Raw genomic sequence first — 27082 nt, 5'->3', positions numbered from 1 at the left:
AAACACACAGCTTATACTTAAGTGTAAATTTTGCTACACGGTTGATTCAAAGACAGAGTCCACATATTTAACACTTTTGGCGTTAATTTATTTTATTAATTTATTTGGCTGATTTTCAGTCACTTACAAAAAATGAATATACAGTAAACGGTGACATAACAGGCTACAATAAAAGGCATAACAGAAATGAATAAAAATGGTTTCAGGAACAAAATGAAGGCAGTTATATATTTTCGAAGTCAAAGGTGGATTTAAATAATCTTTACTACACAGTTGTGTTGTACATGTAGGCATGGCATGTATAAATAATTTCTCCTGTTCTCTCAATTAAACCCACAGTTGTCTCATCCTCTTCTTTTCTTCAATCCATCTCTACCGGTCTCCCATATTCTGCATCTGAATACTGAGAGACGTGAAGCTTGCCAGTAAATCCGTCACCTCGTCTACCTGCGGATCACATGAAAAAACAACTATGTCCAAAAGCTACAGTGATATCACACACACAAAACTGTAGAATTAACCCTATAAAGCTATATCTCATCTGATAACACAAATTTCTATAGGCTCTAAATCATCAACATGAACCTTCCTGAAAAACCTACTGTAAACAGTTAACAATCCCTTCTGGCGTCTGAATGACATTTTAGCAAGAAAAGGACTTCCAGTTTCATTGTAAATGCCCCCTTCAGTGGTAGATTTTCCATTACACAATATTTTGAAAATGAAACCATACTGTACTGAAGCCATTCAGGTTTACTTAATTATCCATACATCATCTTTCAGAAAAATCATGTTAAAATGGGAGTCTGAAATATGCCACATCAGGCTTGAGGAATTTGTATTGGCATGTTTCCCATCATATTTTGCATCCACAAATAAAACTACAAAGCCTTGAACATAAATCTAAGCATTTAAATATAATCTTACTAAGACGTATTATTAGGAGATACAGTGACAATGATATTTTTATGCATGTTATGTAGTTATATGTAGCTATAAAGATCTCATTAATTTACATTACAAGCTATCAGAATTCAATTAAAATTTTGGCTGTATAAATATCAGCAACTGCACAAAATAATATATTTTTGCTTATTTTCCTCCGAATAAGTTTTTTTTCTTCTCTGCGAATATATAATTCTATATGAGCCATAAAAGCCTGATGTATCCCATATGATTCTCAACAAATAAACAAACAAATGCTTTTAGATTGTTTTTTTTTTTGTCTAAAAGTATAATAAATGGTTCCATTTAATATATATATATATATATATATATATATATATATATATATATATATATATATATATATATATATATTTTATTTATGCAGGCTTAACAGAGTGCAGATGCAAACTGAAACAGTCCTCTTTAAAATATGGAAGGGAAAGAGTAGATGAAGTCAGCAGCTGTTTTACCTGTTCTCTGGTGCAAGTGTTCTGCAGCTGGTTTGAGATGTGCTCCAGTTTCTCTCTCTCTTCACTCTGTCCCATTATATTCAGATACTCCCGCAGCATTTGAATAATCTACAGGACATATTCAAAGATCACCGTTTCATTTTTGCATTACAGCACACATAAGAGTCTTTACAACAGGAGCATAGCAAAAGTGTGGGCAGGGCACATTATATAAAACTTATCAAACTTATCTCCTGTTTACCCAGAAGTCATCATGTCACATTACATTATGCATTTGGCAGATACTTTTATCCCAAGTAAACTTCACAGTAGAAGTATTCACAAGAAGCATGAACGTCAGAATCTTCACAATTTCTTTGTTATATGCATGAGATTTCCCAGGCACCTGTGTGACCTCTCCTCTGAGGGTTTCTAGGCTACGTGAGTCTCCCTCTTGTAAGATGTTGAGCTTCGAGCGGGCAAGATGAAGAGGAGTCCTTCCAGCACGGTCCAGAGCATCAACACGGGCACCTGAGGGGGCGTTTATAATGTGTGAACTGGTACTAAATTAGATTTGTGAATGGTGTTAATAGCAGAAATATCTTGGATGAATAAGATTTGGATGAATGATCGATCATACCTCCCCGCAGTAAGGTTGTGATGACAGGCACGTGGTTGGTGCAGGCAGCTGCAGAAGGCAATTTAACTCACCATGAGATTTGAACATAGATTTCATTATATATAATTATACTAATTATGCACATTCTCACCCAGATGCAGTGGTGTGTTTCCGAGGCTGTCTCTCTGGTTCGGGTCAGCACCATAACTTAGCAACAACTGAACTGCATTGTTAAAAGTACAGACGGAAAGAGAAAGTGGAAAAAGTTTAAATACATTGGTAAAAGGTGAAATACAGTGGCCTCAAAAAAGTATTTGGATAATTAAGCCAGACTTAAAGGAATAGTTCACATTAAAATGGAAAATTTTTAATGAAAAAGCCCCAAAATTAACATTTGCTGAAAGTGTAATTACTCTCAGGTCATTCAAGATGTGGATGAGTTTGTCTCTTCATCAGAACAGATTTGGAGAAATGTAGCATTAGGTCACTTGCTTACCAACAGACAATCCTCTGCAGTGAATGGGTGCCACCAGAACGAGAGTCTAAACAGCTGATAAAAACATCACAATAATCCACACCACTCCTGTCCATCAATTAATGTCTTTAAACCATGGCTTCTGGTTCATTACTCATAATACCGTATCCTCCAATGAAGAAGTCTACCCTTGTTGTCCTCTCACATCAAAATACACGGACATATTATTTATTTAGAAATATTTCACTCCTGATTTAGACAACACAACTTTTTCATTGGAGAGAGCAATATTATGGGGAGAAAAAAGTAAAAAACATCTTAGTGACAAATTTATCACGATTATTATTTAGTCCTGTGGATTATTGGGATGTTTTTATCAGCTGTTTGGACTCTCATTTTGACGGCACCCATTCACTGCAGATGATCCATTGATGGCCAAGTGATGTAATGCTACATTTCTCCAAATCTTCTCTGATGAAGAAACAATCTCATGCTTAGATTATTACTAATGTAGTGACTTGAAAATAAATGCCACTTGGTTTGACATTTTATTATGCAATGCAATTATATTTATATATTTTTGGTGTTTCTTGGTTAGCTAAATTATTTTTGGTACCAGTAATTAAGCCAAAAAAATTACCTTATCATGCACTGAATGCCGCTTTGAAAAGTTAATGCCAAACAATTTTGTCAGAGCTTACCAATGCTGTCATTGCCATTGCAGGAAGAGAAGTGTAAGGCTGTTCTGCCCTTATCATCAGCAGCACAAGGATCAGTATCCTCTTCCAGCAATCTACGAACTAGAAAACAAAAAAAGTGAACCGACTATAATCTAAATCTTAGCATCAAGTGTGACTACTACTGTCTGTCATGCCGGTGATTCTCACCTGTATCAATATCATTGGAGTTGGCAGCTTCTCTGAGCCTCTTCACAGCTTGGAGAAGAAAATAATATGGAATTGATTTATATTTATATAGAGAGAGACAGAGAGAAAGAGAGAGAAGAAAGGAACTATAACAAAAAAAAATCTGGTGTTGCTACAATATTACCAATATATCTTGTGTGTGTGTGTATATATATATATATATATATATATACACACACACACACACACACACTACATTACTGTATGACATGTCTGTTCATGCACACACCATGCAGGTCTTTTCCGATGGGCCCCATGTTCCTCCGAGCTCTTCCCAGCCGCCTCACCCTGCTCGAGGTCATTTTGCCCGGCGAGCTCCGTCCCGCCTGCAGCAGTTCACCGGGCTGCCATAACAAGTGCAGGTACCGGAGCTCGGTGTCCCCCGCTGGTCGTGTCCGGTTGAGTCTCAGCGCGCTCAGCGTGTCGAGGCGCGAGATACTGAACCCGACCGCACCTGCAGCCTCCATCGGCGCCTCTTCCTCCCGTTTCTCGCCGTCTTTCACAGCAGCTCCGTTCGGTACCGTGAATTCTCCCTCTGAACCGGACAGGGCGACATCCGACGCGGCTGCGACAAGCGGGCTCGACCCCTCCATGTTAATATAAGGCGTTTACTGGACTAATGTCAGCATGTACATGTCAGAATGTAAAAACGGTATCTGTTGCACAGACCTAACGCAGCATTGTTACACAAGCGCCATTCTTCAAGACTGCATTTCGAGCCAGGTTTTTAAATAAAGATTAAAAAGAAAGAAACGTTTCTTTTCTATTCATTGCGATTTCATTTTGTAATCTTGAATACAAACCGTTCCGTGTTGTAACCATAACAAGTGTTGAACTCTGAGCCCATTTGAGCCAAAATGGCGCTGCATCAATGATTTGCGCTGGTTTTTAGTAAAACACGTCTGCATTGCTTAGTCTGATTTCATCATGACCTAGGCAGCCAATAAACATCGATGTTGTTAAGGCTCTCGTCCAATTGGAGAGCGTATAATAAAAACGTGTACATACGTAATTTCTAGAAAATATTATATCTGATTTAATTTTTTTTATAAACAAAGATTATACATTTAATGGATGGTTCATTATTTTATGCGCACATGGAATCCCCATTAGGGGGCTTAAAAAGTAAAAGTAAAAATATATAAATTCACTTGTTAAATCTGATTAAAAAAAAAAAAAAAAAGAGTGTGTATAATATTTTCTACTCCGTAATAAAATCAGGAACTCCGAACATGCTTGCGCTCATCTTAACAGCATTATACACGACAAACAAAACTGACGAAAATGTCATGTTGTTGTCTCTAAGAACAAAATGTTAAGTTAAGCTCTTTCTAATATGTCAGTCTTTTATAATAAAACTTTAATTTCATAAATGACTTCTATGCTACAATGCCATATATTTATACATGTATATAAACACACCTTTCTGAAATTAATTATTGGGATGGGATATCTTTATTGTAGTTATAAATAAAAGTACATGCATGTCAACCCATGAAAAATACTTTTCTTATATACCTTAAACAATTGTACAAAAAATAAGTTATGCATTATATTGCAACACCAAACCCAATACTATAAAACAGTATATAGAGCTATACACTTTGGCTTATAAAAACTACGGCAAGGTAATACTAATTATTTTCCTTAACTGTATGTTTGATCATCGCCTCAGGATGTTATTTCAATGGAAATGAAGTTAAGGTAAATTCCATGAGAAATGAGAGGTAGAGGAACACGATTTTAGCAGAAGAGATTTGGTCTTTGGTACCGTTAGTGTTAATGCCCCTCAAAGGTCAAAGTTCATAGTTGAAACGACTGCGGCACCAGCATGTTTTAGGTATTCAGATACTGATGTATCATCGCCAGGTGTAACATCTCCCTGATGATCTGCCATGAGTCCTGCCTCACGGGCATGTTGCCTCAGGTGGCTGTTTCCCACAATGCCCTGCTTTCTTAAATAACCTTGACGGCAGAAGAGGGGTGGAGTACGACTGGTGAGGGACAGAAGGAAACAGGACTCTGAAGAAAAAGGACACAGAAAGGCACATGATAAATGTGTTATAAAAGAACAGTTAGAAAAAGTACTTCTCTATGCAGTTTTTTTATGTTTTTGAAAGAAGTCTCTTGATTATCAAGGCTGCATTTATTTAATGGTTAAAACTGTAATACTGTGAAATATTAACATTTTAAATAACTATTAACAGGGTTGGATTTTCAGCATCTTTACTCCTTACATAATTTGCTGGTCAAGAAAGACTTAATTATTATTATTATTAATCACCAATGTTGAAAACAGTTGTGCAGTTTCATATTTTTGTAGAAACTGATACATTTTCCTGGAATCTTTGATGAATAGAAAGATCTAAAAACGAACAGCATTTTTTTTTTTTTTTGAATTTTAGCACTCAAAGTCAGCACTCCCAGTGTGTCAGAAGAACATTTCTGTACGGACCAGCATAAAAGGGCCTGAGGTCAGTTTGGAGGCAGTGCTCGAGGAAGCGTCGGAGAGGTTGGCTGTGTGAAATGGGCTGATCCCATTCAGTTAAGAAGTCCTCCACCATGTGATGAACAGCCTCAGGTCGTGGTAGTGGCCAGCCAACTGGACGCTGCCTCATATCTTTCTCTATAGAAACAAACAGCACACTTATTTCAATATTCCAGGATTTTTTTTTTTTTTTTGATAGAACATATACACCATTGCAGAACTCAACAGAACACATTAGAGCAGCTCTTCACCTGTGGGTAGTGAGTTGTAGTAGTACAGGACCGGATGGAGGAAGTTGGACCTCCAGGCTTTGGTCCATTCAGATTCAGCTCGACCTGGTCCTAGCGTATCAGTCCGGTTCAGACCATACTGCATGACCAAGACCAGAAGACCATGATCTGTAAGGGGCCGTCCAGATAGAGCAGACAGCTGGGGCAGGGCCTGCAGAGGAAACTCCTCCAGATATTCACAGTAAGATCTGTGGAGGAAAAACAGACATTCATCCTAGTTGCCATTGGATTTGAATGAAAACAAGGCTGTGAGGGATAGAATTATAATCCATTTAATGTTAAATGTATAAAAAACAAAATACAACAAAAACATATATTGTTCATGCATCCTCCGAAACATCCCTTACCCTCGCAGAAGAATAATGTCCCCAAGAACCCCGAACATCTGGTACGGTCCAGAGGCTTCATTCACTCTCCTCAGAATCCAGGACTGCAGCTGACTGATGGGTAATTTTGTAGCAGGCCAGGCAATGTTATGGTAGCGCTGCTCCAGGATTTTATGAACAGCACGCACTGTAGTAGCAAAACAGAAGACCTTTAATATGAGCCTCCTGCGTTCTTACAGCAAACCTGAAACGTGATGTTTGAGGCTTTGAGCGAGGGGAAATGCTTACCAGTGTAGCGGAATCCGTGAACAAACCCACCAGCAGACATGCGATAATCTCTGGAGTGGGCTGCTGTACCCAGGACAAACATGTTGGGCGTCCCTCTACCTTCGTACCAGGCTGTTACTCCTGGCAACCGGCCTCGGGCACCGCTGCTTTGGGCCGGCTGTGCAGATCTGGAAAAATAACAACACATTTCTGTCAATGTGAAAGTAATTATATTTCCAGTCCAAAGGCTCACCAAGACTATATTTAACAATTAAATAACACAGCAAAGCAGTAATAGTGTTAAATAAAAAAAAATATATATTTTGATATTTTAAAGTGCCACATGATCCTTCAGAAATCATCAATATGCTGACGTGCTGCTCAGTTGTTATCAGTTATTACCGGTGCTGAATTATTAATAATGGTTCTTTTTATTAGCAATGTTGAAATGTTGGTGTTTTTTGGAACCCATGATAAGTTACTTTCTGGATTCTCTGATGCATAGAAAGTGAAAATAAGAACAGCATTTGTTTGAAATAAAAATGTTTGTAATGTTATAAATGTCTTTATTGTCACTATTTACCAATTTAATGCCTCCTTGCCGAATAATAGTACTATTATTATTAAATCTTACCCCAACTTTTGAGCGGTACTGTGGCATATCACAAAAATATTAATTATCATTTCTATTTTCAACATTCATAATAAGAAATATTTCTTGACAAGCAAAAAAGTATTTTAGATTGACTTCTGGAAAAGATATCTGACTGGACACTGAAGTAATGATGCTGAAAATTCCGTTTTTAAAATGGAATAGTGGAACGGTTATTTTTTATTGTAACAATTTTTCATAATATTGTTGTTTCTACTGTATTTTTGATTAAATAAAACATTTAAAAAAATCACAATTCCAAACTTTGGACCAGGTGTGTGTATGTAATAAGCTGTTCATAATTTCAACTGTTGATCTTACCCATCAAAAATGGAGAAGTTGAAGCGAAAACCCAGGCATCGGATCACCCGATCATACGGCTGTCTGAGTGAGAAGTTATCTGTGTGGAAACCTGGCAGATTTTGCCCGGTGACCTTTGAAATGTTGTTGCCATTCAGGTCAAGTAGTTCAGTAAGAGTTAAATACAGCTGCTCCTTTCCCTCCTTTGATGTTTGACTTCTCTTCTTTGCTTTTCTTCTCCTCCCTCCATCTTTTTCTCTACGGACGATGGCAATATCCTCCAGTCTTCCCTCTACGAGACCGTCAAGAGATTTCAGCTGGTACGTGTCTAACAGCTCATTGTTTACAGCCCTAAAAAACAGAAATGTTCATTTCACTTTAATGTGCGCTCACATTAGTGAAGTTCCACGGCCAAAAAAGGTCCATTGTCTGTTGACAATAGTGTAAAGATTTATAAAGCACAGCTAATGAAACCTAGATAGATACATCACTTGTGCATTACACATAGGTAACAGCTGTAAGTGGGCATGAAAACATTCATTTTATACATTATGCAATAAATCGGACAGGGTGGAATAAATACCTGAGGTCCCCAACATAGTGTGTCTGCCATGCAAGTCGCACAGGGCTGGGACTATACAAGTGAATCCGGCTCGCTCTACCCAAGATGCTCTGCGCCGTCTCAAAGGCGGAGTTTCCTTTGCCCAGGATTAACACAGCCTGGTCTTTAAACTCCTCGGGATCAGTGGGAATAGACTCGTAACCCTCCACCAGATCAGAGCCAAGAAAATCCACCTGCTGAGGAACCCAAAGACCAGTGGACACCAACAGGACACTACAAAGACAAAAAAGAAAAAAAAAAAGATTAGAAATTATATGAAACGTCATGAGGGGATTTCAAATACACGTGAAAATCACCTGAAAATGAATTAAATCTTAAACTAAATGACCTGCACTGATAGCTGACACCATTCTGATCGGTCAGAATGTAGCCTTGGTTTCCATTGGAATCTGAAGCTTTGATTCTCCCTATATCAGCTCCATATTTAACCTTCAGCCCCAGCTCCTTCACAAACATAGAGAGGTAACGGGGGAAGTCATCCGCACTGGGATAAAGCTCCTGGCTTATCCGCTGAAACAGGAGGTCGGGCCGGTCACTCAACAGCGAGTTCCAATCATGACGCAAGTTGAATTCCTTGTTCCTCCGCCCGGTGTATATTTTGTTAATGCTGATGAGCTTTCTGTGGCGAGGATATCTGAAGAGAATACAGTAAATAAGACATGATTGAACTTCAAGAAACAAAGAATGAAGAAAAAGGTGACTTTAACAACATATTTACATTTTTCTCTCCAATTTTATTTTAAACAGGATATTTTTTTCTGTGGATTAATATGCAATAGTGAAACAATGATGTCTTGCTGACTTTAAATATTAATGAAGGTTGAAGGAAAAATTGCCTTAAATACATGTTACATTATTTTTATTGAGCCTTTTATATGACATGCAGGCAAAAATATGTTTATCATAGCCATGAATTAAGTTCCCTTGTTTGATTTAATTAAAACAGGAAATTAATTAGTACAATGTGGTCACACTTTACCAAAGGGAGAGAACAGATTCTTGATTTGCTACAATGATTTACCTAAAATGAAAGAACTAATGAACATTGCAAACAATCTATAATTTGTGGCAATATATATTATTATTTGTTTTCTTTAATTTTGCAATTTTTCCTGTAGTAGCTTGCAATTATTTAATTTAAAAACCTAGTAAAATTATTCTAGCTCAGTTTGAGAAATGTCCTTTTTTCATTCAGAGGTCATGTACATTTGAAAGAAGCTGCCTGGTCCTGTGTTTCGCTCTAGGATGATGTAATCTCTCTGACTCCGGGACAGAAAGTAGCCCATCTGGAGCCCTGCAGGTCCAGCCCCCAGCACACAGTACTCATGGCTCACGCTGCTGTTATGGCCATGAAGACCAGAACCAGAACCAGAGCCAGAGCCAGAACCAGAGCCAGAGCCAGAACCGCCCAGGACCAGGGACAGGACACACAGGAGCCTGAGGAGAGGCTGAATCACACTCATGAGGCCTGGGGATGGACATAAAAACAAACGATTGAAGCCAAAAGTTTTATCTATAACAGAGGCTTTACCTTAAGATCATTAAAGGTCATTAATCAAGGACTCTCTTCTGTTTCATAGAAACTAATTGAAGATGGTAACATGCCTGAATAAGCTAAACTCATATGAAAAATGTACATACAATAAACACACAACTAACCATAAAGGCAAAGACAGTAATTAAGAATACGAAATATAAAATGATAAACAATATATAATATGTTTGCTTCTTTACTGACACAGTCAATTATGGCTGCCAATAGTGAGGATGCGGCGGCAACATCCAACACACGCGAGAAAGACCGAGGAAAAAACACTGTATAGTGTTAATATGTTGGCATTAAATCAACATACCGTCAACTACAGCTGCTCCTGCGAAACTTCAGAAACAGGAAATAGGGAAATAAACAGCAGGCGTTCTGTGAACTACATCGTTGCGAGTGCACGGTTTTCATAACATCTTCCACAAGCAGAAGACAGGGCGTACTTTAGACGTCACGACGTCGAAGGCGAACCAATGAGAGAGTAGAGGGGTGTGGCTAGACGAAACATAGTTCACGCCCACTTGGATGCTATTCCTGTTGATTCTAATGCCAAGACTTTGTTCTTATGACATCAACTGTTTGTGACCATTTTTTTTTTATTTATTCAACAAAGCTGAATAAATAAGCTTTCCATTGATGTATGGTTTGTTAGGACAAGACAAGATTTGGCTGATACACGATTATTAGAAAATCTGTTATCTGAGGGAGCAAATAAAATCAAAATATTGAGAAAATACCCTTTTTAAGTTATTATCAATGTATATTACTTATCAAAAAATAAGTTTTGATATATTTATGCAAGGAAATTTACAAAATATCTTCATGTAACCTGTATCTCTACTTAATATCCTAATGATTTTTGGCATAAAAGAAAAATCAATAATTTTGACCCATAGAATGAGAGAGACAAATATACCTGTACTACCTACGACTTTTTTGTGCTCCAGGGTCACACTTGTTTTTATTTTCTATAAACAAAGGAAATAAAAAGAATGTTTAGTTTAGTTACTATCCCCTTTTTTAAGCTACATTAAAACTATTTTAGCATGCCCTTAATATTTACTTTTGCTACTTGTCAAACACCTTGCATCAAAATGTTTTATTTTTTAAATAATAACAATTATTTATTTTGTGCATTGTGGAAATTGTTTGTAGATGAAACAGTGAGACTATAAAAAGAGAAAATAATAACAAAAACATATTTATATAGTGTTAATTTTCTTTCTGCATGGGAAAAAAATGACTTGGTAGTTTTCGCAGTCAGTAAGTGACTGTGTGCACTGTCATGGTTTTGAGGTTTTACGGTAGTAATGCTTCACTGTCTGCTGTGTCATGTTTAGAAGCACCAATAACAGAAAACAGCACAGTCATGAAATCATAGTTCACACTCAGACACCCACAACACAGATACATTTTAACTTTGTAAGACGTAATACATTATACACTTTTCAACACATTTTATACTTTTACAACCCTTTAAACAAACGGATTCAAACAGCCTGTCATGCTGGTCACATTCTGGATTGTTTTAGCATTGCTTAGTCATGAGAAACTGCTGAGATTTCTCAGGCGAAAAAAAAAAACACCCAGTCACGGTTAGTGTAAGCATGTGGCATTGCCTCAACATTTTCACTTCCCTTCTCGCCACATCCAGTGACTCACACAGAGGAAGGGGAACGTATAAATAATGAAGTGAGGCGCTCATGGAAATCATATCCACAGCGAGCAGCGTGAAGACAATACAGGACCACAGATCTACTGCAAGAAACACAACAGCACAAGTAAGACCTAAACTGCATTCATATGCGTTACAGGGCACATACTGACATCTGTTAAATTATATAACAAATATATAATTTTTTTTTTTTTTTTAAGGAATGGAATCCATGAAAAGCACAGCCGCTGGCAGGTAAAATGATTTTTATGTTCTTCTTAATAATTATAAATACTGAAGTAAAGCCTGAAGTAAATAATACCACAAATACGAAGCAGATGTGTAGCAATAGCAGATGTAACGTGGATGTTGCAGTGCTAGATATAGGCTCAACGAAGACAAGTCAAGACGGTGATTCTTATCTGTTCAGTTAAGTACTAATGCGGGATTGTGGCTTGTTTTCTCCACAGTGATCTGTCTGAGCAAATAAAAGCAGCCACCAAAGACAGCCATGTCAGAGCTGAGAACACACAGCTGATGCTCAACTACCAGAAAGGACAGATCACACAAACACAGTACAAGGTAAACCTACAAGCAATCAGTATAATGTACTGCAACTGTTAGATGAACTACACAGAAAACAATAATGGCACTTAAATTCATGTTTTTAAGAAACGTTTTAGAACATTCAAATATGAACTAAGAAAAAGCACCAGAAGATGGGAGTACTTTAAGTAGCTTAGGGTCCTAAATATACCATGGTAATATAGTAACAATTACAGTATTCAGAGCTATGGCTTAAATCAAACGGACAACTGTAGTAATCTAAGGGCTAATAACTGATTATTATGATTGATTATTAATCAATTTACTGGATAAAAATAGTAAACATTATATTTATAATTAGCCTCTATTATAAAAACATTTTAGTGAGTTATGAATGATGCTGGAAATTCAGCTTTGATCAGAGGGATAAATTACATTTTAAAATATATAAAAATAGAAAAGTTTTTTTTTTTAATTGTAAGAATGTAATATTGCTGTTTTTACTGTATAGCTTTGGTGAACTCGTCAAACACATTGAAAATATATATATATTTTACCAAGCCCAAACTTGGTACTTTTTTGTTCCCACAAGAAGATATTTTGAATAATGGTTACCAAAGCGTTTCTGGTAGCCACTGACTTCCATACAGATTTGGCACAACTTTAGGCTGAGTAAATTATAATTTTTCTCTCTTTTTTTTTTTTTTGGTGGGGGGTGAAATATCCCTGAAGATGTCTGAAGTACAGCCACAGTAATGTTTTGAGTAGTAAAAGCTAACTATGTAAATGTATGTGTTTCCAGCTCCTGCTGTGTTCTCTGTATGAGATCTACCGAGCGCTCGAGGATGAGCTGGACAGGAACGCCTCTCATCCCGCGGTCCAGCCCATCTACTTCCCTCAGGAGCTGGCCAGACTGGAGTCTCTGGAGCGGGACCTGGAGCACTTCTTCGGACCCCACTGGAGGACGAGAGTAACTGTGCCTGCCGCCACTCACAGATACACCCAGAGACTGAGAGAGGCGAGTCTGGGAACCATCTCTTTCAGGAAATGAAACTGCATTTATGTTCCAGTGATTCTGATCCTAACTCCGTGCTCTCGGTTCCCCTTTAGATTGGCAACAACAGCCCGGGTCTTCTGGTGGCACATGCATATACGCGCTATCTTGGTGATTTGTCAGGAGGACAAGTGCTGGGCAAAATCACCCAGAAGTCTTTGGGACTGAGTGGCAACAAGGGAGCTCAGTTCTTCTGGTTTCCTGGAGTGACGAGCCCCAACAGATTCAAGCAGATGTACAGGAGCAGAATGAACAGCATTGAGTTAACAGAGCAGCAGAGACAGGACCTGCTGGACGAGGCCACCACGGCTTTTGAGCTCAACATCGAGGTCAGCAAAGACATCTTACTCTTACATAGAAGAAGAAATTAATCCTTATGTAGCAAGGATGCATTAGCTTGATCAGAAGTCACAGTACGGTTACATTACAAAAGATATAGATTTCAAAGAAATACTGTTCTTTTGAACTTTCTATTCATCAAATAATTCTGAAAAACAAAAGCTGTGTCCCAAAAAAATTAAGAAACAGGAATACATCAAATTTTAAAATATTTTCAAATAGAAAAGTGATTTTATGCACAGTATTACTGTATTTTTGATCAAATTAATACAGCCTTGATAAACTTGGCTTGTCAAAAACTTTAATTTTTTTAAATCTTACCAAACCCTTATTTTTGAGATATGCAGAAAAAGAAGAGTGGAGACTTTAAAGGTTGACGTTGTTGTTGTTATCTGTCATTTCGAACAGGTTTTTGATGATCTTCAGAAGATGCTGAGCATCACGGGGGAAGCTTCAAGTGAGTTTGAAGACACACAAATCATGAATCATCTTTGAAACAGTAAATATACAAGATAATGATACTATTTTGCTTGTTTTTGTTTAGGTGACAAAGGGAATGAGGCCAAGTCAAAACGCTTCTCCAGCTCTCCAGTGCTACAGTTCGCTCTGGGTGTGGGACTCACTTTGGCAACTGTTGGAATGGGAGTTTATGCTTTTTAATTCATCACAAATTCTACCATTTTTTTACATCTTAATACTGTGACGAGGTCAAATCCACAGGCTGATCTTTAACAAACACTGATCATGGATACTATATAACATACACACAGTAATAATTCAGGTGCATCAAGTAATTAAAAATAAAAATGTGAATTCTCATACAGATTTTGAAAACAAGTATCATGTTAACACTTTCACATGTTAAAATGCTCATTTACCTTTGTAACTGCTTTCCATGTATTTCTGTGAAATGCAATAAAGCTATTATAACATTCAACACTGATTTTCTTAGTTTTTTTGATAAGAGACACACAAATAATTTCGTAAATGCTTTATTATGTTTCCATACAAAACATATCTTTACTTTGACACAGACCTGACAATCAATTGAGATTTTCCACTGAAAAACCAGTAAAGCATACCGTCATACCGTGGAAACACACTCGATTCATACCTAGCCTTGACAGAGCAATATGAGAATCATTTCTCCAGCAATAAAGCGTCCAAACAACTATGTACAATAAATCTGAACTGTATATGATTTTTCGTCTGCCCATCAGATGTCAGGTTCTGCTGACAGAAACACAATCACACAACATGTGTCTACTTGACTCTGTAGAGAACCTTCCTCTGCATGCGGTGCTGCACTTCACCCCTCCTCATCATCAGATGAAGGACTTTGTGAATGGCGTGTTCTGGATATTTCTGTTTTTAGAGAAGAGGAGAAGAGCGTTTTACTGATGATGTAATCACACATATACACAATGTATTGAGGAGTTTGTGACCAGCTCCTGGAGCTTTAACTGACCTGTTTGGTGAAGTCCTGTATGATGCTGTGTTCGGACACCTGGGAGCCGATGGCGAAGCGTCTCTTCAGCTGCTTTTCTATGCGAGAGATCAGCTCCTGATCCGCCGGAGTAGTAAACCCTTCAACACCTACAAACACACAGCACTGCTACATCAGACTCTACACTGAGTTACACAGAGTTATCTACACAGGCTAGACAGGGAAGGGCTGGTCTTCTATGATTTACTGAACATCGCTGCTACAAATTTCAGGGGCTTAAATGTGGCTTGTAGTCATTTTGCTGGCTAACACAACTGAGGATTTGTCAACTTGGGAGAATGAGTTGAGATTATATATATATATATATATATATATATATATATATATATATATATATATATATATATATATATATATAAAAAAATTACAAAATAAACATATATTTTTATTTAATAAATTTATCTGGCAATCAATTAAACTGATTGAAATTTTATAAGTGGCACAATATTGCAGTTTATTCCTGGCCTGAAAGCCCACCGCACTCACCGGAGAGACTGCCGGACATAGCTGCGTCCAGCGTGGACACCTGGAAGAGTCTCAGAGCCTCGTCCACCTCTTCCTCTCCAGCGATGGGCTGCAGCTTCATCTTCGCCAGAGACTCTGCAATGCGCACCACGGCCTCAAGCTGCCTGCAGGACGACAGACCACCGACTAGTTAACGTCAACAAGTGAATAACTACAGGCGGATGTATAAATATACATCGAGGAACAAAATAAGTGAAGGCAGATGTCATAGAGTGCGCACCTGACAGTGATGGGGATGGACACACGTTTGTCGGTCTCTCTCTCGTGCTCCTTCGCTCCGCTCCTCATCACCACGTATCTGTTCTTCAGTTTCTCTGCGGCCGCCGCAGACAGACGAGGTCCACATTTCCTGTGTGGGTTAATGCATTATTATTTTGATGTCCAAATTCCCACAGTGTTTATAGACTATGATTCAGACTTACGCTCTGCAGTAGGCGACGTATTTCTTCAGCGTGGCCAGAGTTATCTCTCCCTCGACACCCTCCATCTGCGTCTGAGCGCTCAGGTGAACGTTCATCACGTGCCGGGCCAAAGTCTAAAGAAAAACACACAGACATGTGCATTAGTTCAATTAAAATCAGACTTTACAATGGAAACAGTAAGCAGAGGTTGTTCGGTTCAGCCACCATGTCTCGCTGCTGGTCGTGATGGTCTTTAATGATGAAGATCATGTCAAATCGAGACAGAATAGTGGGCATGAAGTCAATGTTGTCCTCTCCTTTGGTATCATCCCAGCGGCCGAACACGGAGTTGGCAGCGGCCAACACAGAGCAGCGAGAGTTCAGAGTGGTGGTGATGCCAGCCTTGAGGTGAACACACGTGTGTTAATCAAAGAAATGAACCAGTCTCAAGAGAACAGAAGCTGAAGAAATAGTGGATTTCTATTGGTTAATGCCATGACGTGGAAAAGCCTGGTACCTTTGCAATAGAAATGGTCTGCTGCTCCATGGCCTCATGGATGGCGACCCTGTCGTCTTCTCTCATCTAGCACAAAAGATAAAAGCAAGTTAGTTTAGCATAAAGCCCAAAGCATTTCTTAAGACTGCAAGAGGAGTCTGGAAATCCAGACTGCGAAGAAATCCAACCTTGTCAAACTCATCAATGCAGACCACTCCTCCATCAGCCAGCACCATGGCTCCACCCTCCATCACGAAACCACGAGTGTGAGGGTCTCGCAGCACTGAGGCGGTCAAACCAGCTGCACTGCTGCCCTTACCAGACGTGTAGACCTAACAGACACAATCACTTTAATACAGACTCTCCATCATAGGAAAGAGCGCACACTCATATACACACTTTATCATTACACGATAAAATAATTACATCTGTTAAACAAACTGAATATCAAACTAACAATTACATACACAATTTAATACTATATAATATAATTACATAAAATTATGAGATCAAATATATTGCATCCCCCGTATTAAAAATTCATAATACAATTTATCACAGGTAATAATGACATACATAAAAATGATAAAATATTATTGAATATAACACACCACATTAAATGTAAACCAGCATACATATGCTCCTTTCCTATAAATATATATTAGACATACGTTTATGTTTAATATAGCATATATTATTTTTTAAATAATGCATATCATTTTTTAAATGTCAAATTATATTACATAAATATTTTATTATATAATATTCTCTCTCTATATATACATACATATATATATATATATATATATATATATATATATGTATATTTATGTGTGTGTGTGTGTGTGAGATGTGAAAAAAATTAATACATACATACATTGTAACATTCAACATAACATCTCTTTTTGTGTTGTATGTATGAAGAAATTAATTTGAATGGCATTGAAAGGCAACAATGTGACGGTGTATCTTTGTCTTACCCCAATCGGAGAACATCTCTCCACAAACTTCAGCAACTGTGACTTGGCTGTACCTGGATCTCCCAACATCAACAAGTTTATATCACCCCTGCGTGTCAAACCATCTGGCAACCTTACAAAAACAGTTCCACGCCGATTAGAAAGATGGCAAAAACACACAAGCTGGGAAGAGGAGGCAGTTTCTATGTTTTTTTATGTTTACCTTTTTCTGGAGCCCCCAAACAGAAGGCAAGCTATGGCTTTCTTCAGGTCATCGCTTCCGTAGATGGACGGGGCCAGAGAGCGAGCGAGCGAATCATAGACGGAGGGAGAGGAAGCCAGAGCCCTCAACTCCTCTTCCTCCTGAGGAGACACTGAACCAGGGGCTCCACGGCCTGAAAGACGGTGAGGAGGACATGAGAATGGCTGAAGAGAGATGCGGTTTTCAACCGAGAAAAAGAAGTTTTGCCAAAAGGCTCACCTGCTCCTTCAGTATCCACTTCAATGCCGACAACACGCAGGTACACTGACCGGATGCCCACTCCTGCGCTCTTATCACGACCTTTGGCCTTGGTCTGCGCCACCTTCTTGATGGAGTAGATGCCCATCACACTCACTCTGTTTCCTGGTACTACACGGTCGCACAGGTACCTGGGAATGGAAAAGTGGAAAAAGTTAGGGGCTTGAAATCTCATTAATTTGAGTATTGGGGTCATGACTTGATTTAAATAGATTCTTAATTTAGAATCGAACATTTCAATTCAATATACAAAAACTACTGCTACAAAAAAAAAAAAAAAAAAAAAAAACATTTCTGCAGGTTTTTGTTCTGTGCCTTTCATTTCTGGATTACAGTGTTCAATGTACACGGTTTCAAAATCTAATTTAATAATTGCATTCAATTAAAATGGCAAAACATTACAGGCTATTACCAACCAAATGAAAAAGTCATCTTTGCAATGCAGAGGTGGCGAAACAGCTGAAGTGGCATTTAGGTAATTTACTATTTCATGCAGTCCACAGCTGCCATAAATGCTCTTACCACATTACACTTGAATTAATAACTAAAATTATAAAAAAAAAAAAAAAAAAAAAATTTGAATCCAAAATGTAGCCAAATGAAATGACACTTTAAATATAAAACTAAAACGTCCACTAGGTGGCAGGAAATATCCCCGTCTTAATGAATGATTCGTTGAGGTCCACAAAGGTAAAATATGCATCTTAAAGTTCACCAAGTTCTTCAAAGAATATTAAAATGAAACATGGGTCATCACCTAAAATGAAACATGGGTCATCGTCGACCCTCACGTCGCACCAAACCTGTATGCATTTCTTTCTTTCTGTAGAACACAACAGTTTTGGTTCCCATTGATTTCCACTGGACTGTCTGACCATACTGAACTGAAACTGCCTGGTGACTAACATTCTTCAAAATCACTCGCTTTGCAGTCCACAGAAGAAATAAAATGATGAAATTTCATCTTTGGGTGAACCATCCCTTTAGTCAAACCATTCATTCAAAACAGCTGATTCATTCAGAAAATAAAGTAGTAACTTGCTAAATTCGGAACCACTTACTAACATGCTATTATTACTATTTCTGTCATAAAATTCACAGTAATAATAGTAAAAACAGCATGCAGTTTCAAATTCAGCATGCGTCATTGGATCATTAAATCAAATGATTAGTTCAGATACGTTTGGAGATGTGAAATGGTTCTGCTCCAGCTTTGCTCAGAAATATTTTCAGTTTATATTGTAACTGCTGAATTCTATTCATAATGCAGTGAATGCATACACTCAAGCCATAATATATAAAAAATAATTTAAATCAACATCATGTGACAACTTGCACCTGTCGCAGTAGAGCTGCATGTGTCGTGGCATCTCTCCGTGAGGAACAGCATCAGGAGCTTCCTGCAGACGTAGAGTCTGGAAGTCCACACACACACATTTGTCCGGAATAATGAAATACGGATCCACGGGGCACTTGACACGGCCCGCCTGCTCACTGCAGGACAAAAAAAAAATAAAGAAATAAATTATTGTTATAAAAACATGCTTATAACTCTGTATCAAGACAGATGTTATTGTATCTAAGTTTGTTGTCATACTAGCGCATACTGAATTAGTGCTACAGTATTTCTAAACAGAATGAAGCAGGTATTCTTCAAAACACTAACGTGTTGCACTTTCGGGGCAGAGCGTAACCCTGCAGTCCCGGCGGCAGAGGGATGCTGCTGATGACCGCTCTGCATCCGCGGCACTGCAGACACACTTTGGTGGCTTTGGCCCTCACACCCGTAGAGGATATGATAATACCGGGGATCTTCACGAGACGAGACACCTGCTCCGACTGCAGAAGATAAAACAGACGGGCAGAAAAAACACGTATGAATGTAATGTAGAAGTATGAACGAGCCACACTAAGGCACAAAACACTTCAAGTTAGAAGTAGAGTAAAAATGATGCATCGGTTTTCATTTATAATGCTCCTGTTACTAGTCTGTTTCCTCACTTTCAGGTTACGGATGGAGGCTGGGTGGGCATCACTCTTCAGCATGACCTGAATGTCCTGCACAATCTCTTCTCCTAGTGGCCGTGGACGTGTGACCTCATCAGCCACTTCCTGCGCTGCCTCCTCCAACTGTCAATCAATCAACGTAAAATATAACAAAAAGCTGATGTTCAAGCAGCACTCACGCATTTCATAAATATAATACAGCATGCTGGAAAGTTAGAAACACTTGATAATAAATTAGAAGATGTCAGCAGTTTAAAATAAACATTAAACACAATAAAATAAACCATAAATAATAATTGTATGCTGTCAACAAATCCAACACAACCTCAGTAAGAGTTCCAATATTTGTATGGAAAGAAAGATATTTTTGTAAGTCTGTCTTTACCAAAGGCAGGTTCTCAGAAGGCATTTTGTACAGACAGTCTGACAGATCTTCATCAAAACTGGCCAGATCCTCCATCTCCACCTCGATCCAGTACTCTCCCAAAGTATAGTGCCTCTTGAGTTCATCTCTGGAAACCAAACACACAATTAAGTATTTTTTTAAGTATTAAAAAATACCAAATGAAAGATGTCAAACTGTTTAATAAGTTACAATGTTCAATATATTAGGCAAAATGGAGTTCGTTCAAAATGAATCAATTCTTTCGAACAAATATTTTCATTCAAACGATTCAAAAACGATTTTTCCGCTTCGCTAGTGACATAATTTGTTTGCTCTCAGAATTCATTTTTTGTATTTTTATACAGTATTTGCAGGGTTGTGATGCACGCAGGCAATTACGTGAGATAAAGGTGTTGTGAAGACAACCTAACATGTTGTGAATCGATTCAAACGAATCACTCGAATGAACAATGCGTTCGCGAACCGGACATAAGTTAAAAGAGAATCTGCAGCAAATTTAACGACGTTTTGTTCGGATATTAAAATAATAATAACATAGACAATAGTCACTGATAAACAAATACAAATTATAGTGTACTAGTTATGCAAAACGTATTTTGTCACTTTGAAGAAGAAAACCCACCGGGACGCAAGAAGAACCTTTGATAATGCAATAACGTTAACGTTAACGTTACCTGTATTTGTAGGTGAATCCGGTGCGATCGGTGCCGACTCTGAATTGTCTCAAAAACTCACGGAACTTCTTTTTGATCTGGCTGCGTTTCACGACCCCCTCATCCCCAATGCCTTCACCTCCTCCAAAACTGTCACTGTAATAAACTCCTGGATCATCAAACCCCGACATTCTGCTAATATTCCGACTCCTTGTAATAAACGTTCAATAAAATATTAATTAAATACGTTCTGTCAATGATAAGCTTCAATACTGTAATAACGCTGGATCAGAAACAGCAGTGTGTCTCCTCGCAACACGCGCGCTGGATTTCGCGGCAAAACGTCTAGCCCTGCCTCGCGCTGAACTCAGACTCCGCCCGCATTCAATTTTCCGACCCGCTTATTGGTCCACAGGGCGTTCTGAAGATGTACGTCACGAAAAACTTGGCACCAAAGTAGCGTACTGGCGGGAAACACACAAAGCAAAGAGCAGGGACCGGAACTAGATGTTCTGTTTGGCGCGGAATTTCAGCTTTTGTTGGAAGGAGCCAAACACGTCAACAAAATCTTATTTATATAAAAATGAAAGTCAATAATTATGAATTTGAAAGCAAAGTTACTGTAAGGTTTTAAGACACACAAGATTGTGAAATTTAGTCTTACACTAAAACTCAAATGTTATTACATAATTGTTAAAGCAAGTTTCATAAACAAGTGAACTCAAAACCAAGAATACTAAAGTCATATGAAATAAAAGTAGATTTTAGATTAACACTTGAACTGTGTTGTCAGGACAAGAGTTTTACTTGTAATTGTCAGGTTTTAAATGTTACATCTTAATTACAGTATTTATGGGTTTTACAATTACCTTCTTTCATTTTAGGTTGTTACATTAGTTTTTTCTTTATTGCTCGACTTGAATATTTGTCCTCTGTGGGTTTATTGGCGGGTCGCATAGCGCCACCTTCTGACTGTGCTGGAGTGTAAAGGGATTTCAGTCTAGGTACATATTATGAATTGTATATTCTTAAACCCAATCCTTTACTTAAAACGCAAACCCTGTTCCTGCTAAGTTCATAGTCTCACAACTCTCCTCGAATATTGATTTTGTAGGACGATCTGAATTATGCCCTTGTAAACTTATTCAGTAAGCAACAGATAATTTTTTACATCTTATATCTAATGAGGAGTGTCCTGTTTCAACTTCCATTTCTGAGATTAGAGTTGTCTTAATTGCACCTGTAATACATCTCAAAGATCATGCTTGAATAAGATCTAACTTTATAAGCATACTGATTGATGCAGATCCATATATAATACATACATAATCTAAAACAGGTTGTGGAAGAGCAGGGACCGGAACTAGATGTTCTGTTTGGCGCGGAATTTCAGCTTTTGTTGGAAGGAGACAAACACGTCAACAAAATCTTATTTATATAAAAATGAAAGTCAATAATTATGAATTTGAAGTATAAGGTGATCATTGATTGTTTATTTGCCCCCCATTCTTGGCCTACTATACATCTCATTAGATTTAGTAATTTACTACACTTCTTCACAATGTAGTCACTATGGATTTTCCATGTTAATTTTGAATAAATCTACCTAAATATTAAAATTTTGTTACCCGTTTTGATGTTTCAAATATAAAAGCATGGCCCCGTTTGGCATGTTGTTTGATAAATTGTTTGTAAGGACATTGCACTACACAAATCTTTGTTTATTCAACATCAAGATCAAGGTCTGCTTTCATACAGCTGTATGAGAGAACTGGTATTTTGTAGGTTATGAAAGTAGTAAAATAAAGTAGTCAACTCATGTAAATAATCCAAAAGACATTTAATTTTTACCCACCTTTGGACAGCTGTAGCATGAGCATGATCAGTACAAACGTGCTAATAATGCTAATGTGACATGTCTTAGCTGAAAAAAAGTCAAGACACATTTGGTATATCGCTGATGTAGAAGACTGCTGTAAAAAAGCAACTATTAAATCATAGAGAAAATCAATTATTCCTTCAATACCAAAAAAATATACAAATATTCTTTGACCTTAACTGATCGCAGGATCATTTTTTTTGCTATGATATGTAACTTAAGCCTCACTCTATTAGTCCACAGCTTTGTCAGTTGTGTTGCTGACATTAGGAAATGACACCATGCTTCCTGCCGGTCTGTATGAAGGCATCTACGGCACGATCAATGTCCTCGTCAGTGTGCGCTGCAGAGATCTGGACTCGAATGCGGGCTTTTCCTTTGGGAACGACTGGGTAGGAGAAACCGATCACATACACTCCTGATGACAAAGTGAGAAAGCCATTGTTTTAAACAGGCTGCCAGGCTTGCATAATTTGTTTTGAGAAATATATTTTTTAGATGGACTATATAATGTCTGAATTCTTACCTAGTTTTAGCATGTCGTCAGCCATAAGTGAAGCCAGACGAGCGTCTCCCAGCATCACAGGACAGATGGGATGAGCTTTGCCAGAAATGGTGAACCCTGCCTGGGTCATGTTGTTTCTGAACCTTTCGGAAAGAAGAAAAGGCACACAATAGACCATTGTTATCATTAGCTCAATGAACTCTTAAAAGCATTCATACTTTCATACTGAACCAGCAAAAGTCAGCTCTTTTTGTTTTGACAGCTATGTCATCCCAGACAGACTGCAGCTTTGAACAGCACTCTCTGCTGCTAATCTACTGTCCACAAAAAGAGAGCAATCTACAAATATCACAGAGTGCCCACTCCAGTCCAACCTCATGGTTTTAGCTGCCATGGACTGAGCGATTTCATTGGATGCCAGCAGCAGTTCCACAGCACGAGTGGCACAGCCCACCACGGGAGGAGGGAGGGAGTTTGAGAAGAGGTACGGACGAGACCGCTGTCTCAGAAGCTCAATCAAAGCCTTGGGTCCGACAGTGTAACCACCTGCAGAGAGTTAGAAATATACATGTTTGATATGACTGAAATTGTTCAGGCTTCTTAGCAAAGAAACGTTGCGATGTAATATGTTAGTTTGTCTGACATAGTAGCTTGACTACATAAAGATGATGTTTGATAATTATACACACCAGCAGCTCCTCCTAGTGCTTTTCCCAGAGTGGAATTCACAATGTGAACCCTGTCCATCACTCCCAGCAACTCATCTGTTCCTCTGTGGGAAATACATGCATGAACATCCACTTGGTGAATAATATAATATGATATTTTGGCTTTGAGTGACACACTCTGATGCCTGCTCATTTTTCTGTTGCTTTCATTCCAGGAAAAAAACATAATCATTAAAGAATAATAAAGCCATGAACCAAATCAACCAGCTACAAAGGTTTTTGAAATTCGGAAAAAAATAGACTGTCTACTTAGTTAGTGAAGGATAGAACTACTTACATAAAGCACTGCTAATGATAATCTATAAAAACGATGGATACATTTAAAACTATTGATCTAAAACTATTAATTATACATACAGAAGCAATGCATTTTATGTTTTTTACAAAATATTACAGTACAAGCATACATATATACATATACACAAATGGGCCTAAATGACATTGAAGAAAAGCTGGGGGGGGGGGAATTATATATATATATATATATATATATATATATATATATATATATATATATATATATATATATATATATATATATATATATATATATATGTATATATATATATATATATAAAATGTATTTACACAGCCCTAATACAGTATGTATACACACACACATATATATATATACAAAAATAAAATATAATAAATATTATACATTTTATGTAATTAAAAATCAAAGCCCTGATGGAGAACATGAAAGCGTGCATTCTTATTTCTGGAACCCAACGTTTTTCTTTTACTCACCGACCACGGGGACCCAAGAATCCCGTGGCATGACATTCATCAATGAAGACCAAGGCACCGTACTGCTCAGCCAGATCACAGATACCCTGCAGAGGAGCCACATCACCATCCATGGAGAACACGCCGTCTGTGACCACCAACCTCAGACGAGAGGACTGTAAACAAACAAATACAGGGCATGAACCGAGAAATCATCTTCTAAAAATGTTTTGAATTAAGTTTCTACATTTCTACTTAAATTGTTGCATTATATTTTCTGTTTTGCCTCAAACCAATAATTATCAAGCCAAAACACAGTCAGTTTAGTACAAACATTACTCAAATATCACCATGTGCATAAACCACCTGAAGCTTGCAGTGCAACCTCTGATTTGCATGAAATCCAGTGATCTACCTGTGATTCTTTCAGCTTTTCTTCCAGGTCATTCAGATCCATGTGTTTGTAGCGGAACCTCTTGGCACGGCACAATCGAATGCCATCGATAATAGAGGCGTGGTTTAGTTCATCAGACAACACCGCATCATCAGGACCCAACAGGACCTAAAGCAACAAGCGCCAATGTACAGTTACAGTGTATCTGCAGTGGTGCTATTTACCTCAGGATAAAATAAGGATCGGTTAAAACAGACCTCAAACAGACCAGCATTGGCATCGAAGCAGCTTGCATATAGAATGCAGTCTTCTCTTTCATGAAACTGGGCTAGTTTCTCTTCCAAGTTCTTGTGGATGCTCTAGAGAACAGACAGTTGACAGATATATCTTAAGTCATCGGTAAGCACTGTTATCAGTGTGTTCAGATACAGTATTTGTTCTCACCTGTGTGCCACAGATGAAGCGAACTGAACTAAGGCCAGCGCCATACTTCTGCAGGGCATCTATTCCTGCCTTCACCACCTCCGGATGACTGGACAAACCCAGGTAGTTATTTGCACAGAAATTCAATATGTCTGAAACAAAAAGGGAGGAACATGGGATCAGAAGATGAAGAGAAACAAAAAATAGTTCAGCTCTGCTACGGTAGTTGTGCATTACACATTTGGACATTACACATTTACAAAAAGTACTTTAATAAATCATATAAAACACTAGTAAACAGAAAACTACTCATATAACTTTTAGAAGATTTGTAAGATGATAATACACATAAATTCAGTCATATGCGTCCAAACTTTTAACTTCAATTGTATTAAAATATACAATAATGATTACATATATAAATTCTGAATTAAAAAAAACAACATTTTTGTTAAAGACTGTACATTCAATAAACATACAATACATTTTTATATGAATACTACTGTTATTGTATATAACATTACTAAATATAATGTTTTTGTCTATTCTGTAGTACTAATTTCAGTTATTAAAACATAAACCTATAGAAAAGTTTTAAAATATTGAGAATCATAAATTCTACTCATTTCAAGTATCTTTGTTTTATAGTTTCCCATGCAGCTACAAATCAAGTTGAATTTTATAAGGGAAACAGGTTTTGTCATGATTATAGATGTTGGTTTTTTTATGCAGCAAGTTGAAAACTAAAGCAGCAGCAAGCTACTGACTTTGTTTCCCCAGGACAGGGGTCTCCAGGAATGCACAGCCTAATCATACCATTCTTCTGTATTAGCCGCGGATTATGTTGTGTGATACTTGACTCTGCTGTGCTGCTCACCGCCTCTGCTGCCGTCCACGGAGATCCGCGGGCCCTGCTGGGAGGTGATCACCCGCTCCCCCTTCCATGTGCCCGCGGTCCGGATCGCGTCCAGCTCGCTCTCCAGCACCGACAGCGCCGCTTGAGCCGCGGACGCGTACGCTCTGCTCGCACCAGCAGCGCGGGGCTGAGACACCCTCCTGAGGGGAGCACTGAGGACACGAGCCGCGGAGCGAAGGGACATTTCTCCAGCACTGTCTGTCACAGTCAGTACAGCAGAAGTATTGGGACTGTAAAAGTGACGTGTTGGCGGATATATGTCACTTACATGGGCGTCCACATATCAGCCACTGAGCGGGCGCTGCACTCTTTGTCCAATGGTAGCGCAGCTGAGGTGTCTGCGATTTAAAGGAACAGGCTGCAGAATGTGTAAGACTTTTGTAATAACGCAGCGCTTCAGCGGAGAGATATGATGCCTAACCAACAACTTACACACGTTCTAACTTTCTAGATAGATAGATAGATAGATAGATAGATAGATAGATAGATAGATAGATAGATAGATAGATAGATAGATAGATAGATAGAGCTCTATT

General features: G+C 38.1%; 5 protein-coding genes across 6 annotated transcripts in view; 1 reads left to right on the top strand and 4 right to left on the bottom strand.

Annotated features, from left to right (window-relative positions):
- Window positions 1-74: 74 nt before the first annotated feature.
- On the bottom strand, window positions 75-4285 carry ankrd54 (ankyrin repeat domain 54). Its single transcript, XM_052553223.1, has 8 exons — window positions 3647-4285; window positions 3379-3426; window positions 3193-3291; window positions 2168-2239; window positions 2038-2085; window positions 1804-1928; window positions 1419-1526; window positions 75-447 (listed from the first exon to the last, which is right to left on the bottom strand). Exons 1-8 carry the CDS (start codon window positions 4008-4010, stop codon window positions 373-375), a joined length of 939 nt encoding a protein of 312 aa, XP_052409183.1. The 5' UTR covers window positions 4011-4285; the 3' UTR covers window positions 75-372.
- A 568-nt stretch (window positions 4286-4853) lies between these two features.
- foxred2 (FAD-dependent oxidoreductase domain containing 2) lies at window positions 4854-10355 on the bottom strand. Its single transcript, XM_052553317.1, has 10 exons — window positions 10216-10355; window positions 9569-9830; window positions 8691-8996; window positions 8324-8575; window positions 7762-8091; window positions 6810-6976; window positions 6543-6708; window positions 6157-6383; window positions 5873-6043; window positions 4854-5439 (listed from the first exon to the last, which is right to left on the bottom strand). Exons 2-10 carry the CDS (start codon window positions 9823-9825, stop codon window positions 5207-5209), a joined length of 2109 nt encoding a protein of 702 aa, XP_052409277.1. The 5' UTR covers window positions 9826-9830; window positions 10216-10355; the 3' UTR covers window positions 4854-5206.
- A 1198-nt stretch (window positions 10356-11553) lies between these two features.
- The window catches only part of hmox1a (heme oxygenase 1a), a 76456-nt gene continuing 60927 nt past the window's right edge, over window positions 11554-27082 (top strand). The window contains exons 1-7 of one of the 2 annotated variants that reach the window (XM_052549876.1): window positions 11554-11686; window positions 11781-11814; window positions 12030-12141; window positions 12908-13123; window positions 13216-13488; window positions 13907-13955; window positions 14043-14162. In XM_052549876.1, the coding sequence (XP_052405836.1) occupies window positions 11783-11814; window positions 12030-12141; window positions 12908-13123; window positions 13216-13488; window positions 13907-13955; window positions 14043-14158 (798 nt within the window). In that variant the 5' untranslated portion in view covers window positions 11554-11686; window positions 11781-11782 and the 3' untranslated portion in view covers window positions 14159-14162. Of the gene's footprint in view, window positions 11687-11780; window positions 11815-12029; window positions 12142-12907; window positions 13124-13215; window positions 13489-13906; window positions 13956-14042; window positions 14436-27082 lie in introns of those variants that run through there. The other variant, XM_052549875.1, reaches the window with a different exon arrangement.
- On the bottom strand, window positions 14475-21338 carry LOC127951828 (DNA replication licensing factor mcm5-like). Its single transcript, XM_052549869.1, has 16 exons — window positions 20994-21338; window positions 20299-20425; window positions 19908-20036; window positions 19573-19745; window positions 19245-19400; window positions 17868-18037; window positions 17610-17781; window positions 17408-17519; window positions 16616-16759; window positions 16449-16514; window positions 16157-16333; window positions 15953-16065; window positions 15751-15879; window positions 15492-15634; window positions 14967-15094; window positions 14475-14863 (listed from the first exon to the last, which is right to left on the bottom strand). Exons 1-16 carry the CDS (start codon window positions 21161-21163, stop codon window positions 14762-14764), a joined length of 2211 nt encoding a protein of 736 aa, XP_052405829.1. The 5' UTR covers window positions 21164-21338; the 3' UTR covers window positions 14475-14761.
- On the bottom strand, window positions 22796-26876 carry gcat (glycine C-acetyltransferase). The gene is made up of 9 exons (XM_052549874.1): window positions 26508-26876; window positions 25652-25782; window positions 25465-25566; window positions 25229-25375; window positions 24835-24989; window positions 24046-24128; window positions 23731-23902; window positions 23378-23499; window positions 22796-23269 (listed from the first exon to the last, which is right to left on the bottom strand). The coding sequence occupies exons 1-9, from the start codon at window positions 26728-26730 to the stop codon at window positions 23118-23120; spliced, it is 1287 nt and encodes a 428-aa protein (XP_052405834.1). The 5' UTR covers window positions 26731-26876; the 3' UTR covers window positions 22796-23117.

The sequence above is a fragment of the Carassius gibelio genome, chromosome B3, assembly GCF_023724105.1.
Source record: "Carassius gibelio isolate Cgi1373 ecotype wild population from Czech Republic chromosome B3, carGib1.2-hapl.c, whole genome shotgun sequence".
In the NCBI taxonomy this organism is placed as follows: domain Eukaryota; kingdom Metazoa; phylum Chordata; class Actinopteri; order Cypriniformes; family Cyprinidae; genus Carassius; species Carassius gibelio.
Note: the sequence above shows the minus strand (reverse complement) of the source record. Positions and strands in the feature narration are given on the sequence as shown.

Bases quoted from the DNA above. Each gene is read 5' to 3' on its own strand.
- foxred2 (XM_052553317.1), bottom strand. From the start codon at position 9,825: ATGAGTGTGATTCAGCCTCTCCTCAGGCTCCTGTGTGTCCTGTCCCTG. The intron at 8,997-9,568 runs GTACATGACCTC...TATTCTCTTCAG, and splicing joins CCAGGCAGCTTCTTTCAAAT to ATATCCTCGCCACAGAAAGC. The intron at 5,440-5,872 runs GTCCGTACAGAA...CTTTTTCTTCAG, and splicing joins CCTCAGGCCCTTTTATGCTG to AGTCCTGTTTCCTTCTGTCC.
- ankrd54 (XM_052553223.1), bottom strand. From the start codon at position 4,010: ATGGAGGGGTCGAGCCCGCTTGTCGCAGCCGCGTCGGATGTCGCCCTG. The intron at 3,292-3,378 runs GTGAGAATCACC...TTTGTTTTCTAG, and splicing joins CTCCAATGATATTGATACAG to TTCGTAGATTGCTGGAAGAG. The intron at 448-1,418 runs GTAAAACAGCTG...TGTGATCCGCAG, and splicing joins ACACTTGCACCAGAGAACAG to GTAGACGAGGTGACGGATTT.
- gcat (XM_052549874.1), bottom strand. From the start codon at position 26,730: ATGTCCCTTCGCTCCGCGGCTCGTGTCCTCAGTGCTCCCCTCAGGAGG. The intron at 25,783-26,507 runs GTGAGCAGCACA...TTTTTGTTTCAG, and splicing joins CGTGGACGGCAGCAGAGGCG to ACATATTGAATTTCTGTGCA. The intron at 24,990-25,228 runs GTAGATCACTGG...GTTTGTTTACAG, and splicing joins AAAAGCTGAAAGAATCACAG to TCCTCTCGTCTGAGGTTGGT.
- LOC127951828 (XM_052549869.1), bottom strand. From the start codon at position 21,163: ATGTCGGGGTTTGATGATCCAGGAGTTTATTACAGTGACAGTTTTGGA. The intron at 20,426-20,993 runs GTAACGTTAACG...TTTGGTTTCCAG, and splicing joins GGATTCACCTACAAATACAG to AGATGAACTCAAGAGGCACT. The intron at 14,864-14,966 runs GTCAGTTAAAGC...CTCTAAAAACAG, and splicing joins TACAGGACTTCACCAAACAG to AAATATCCAGAACACGCCAT.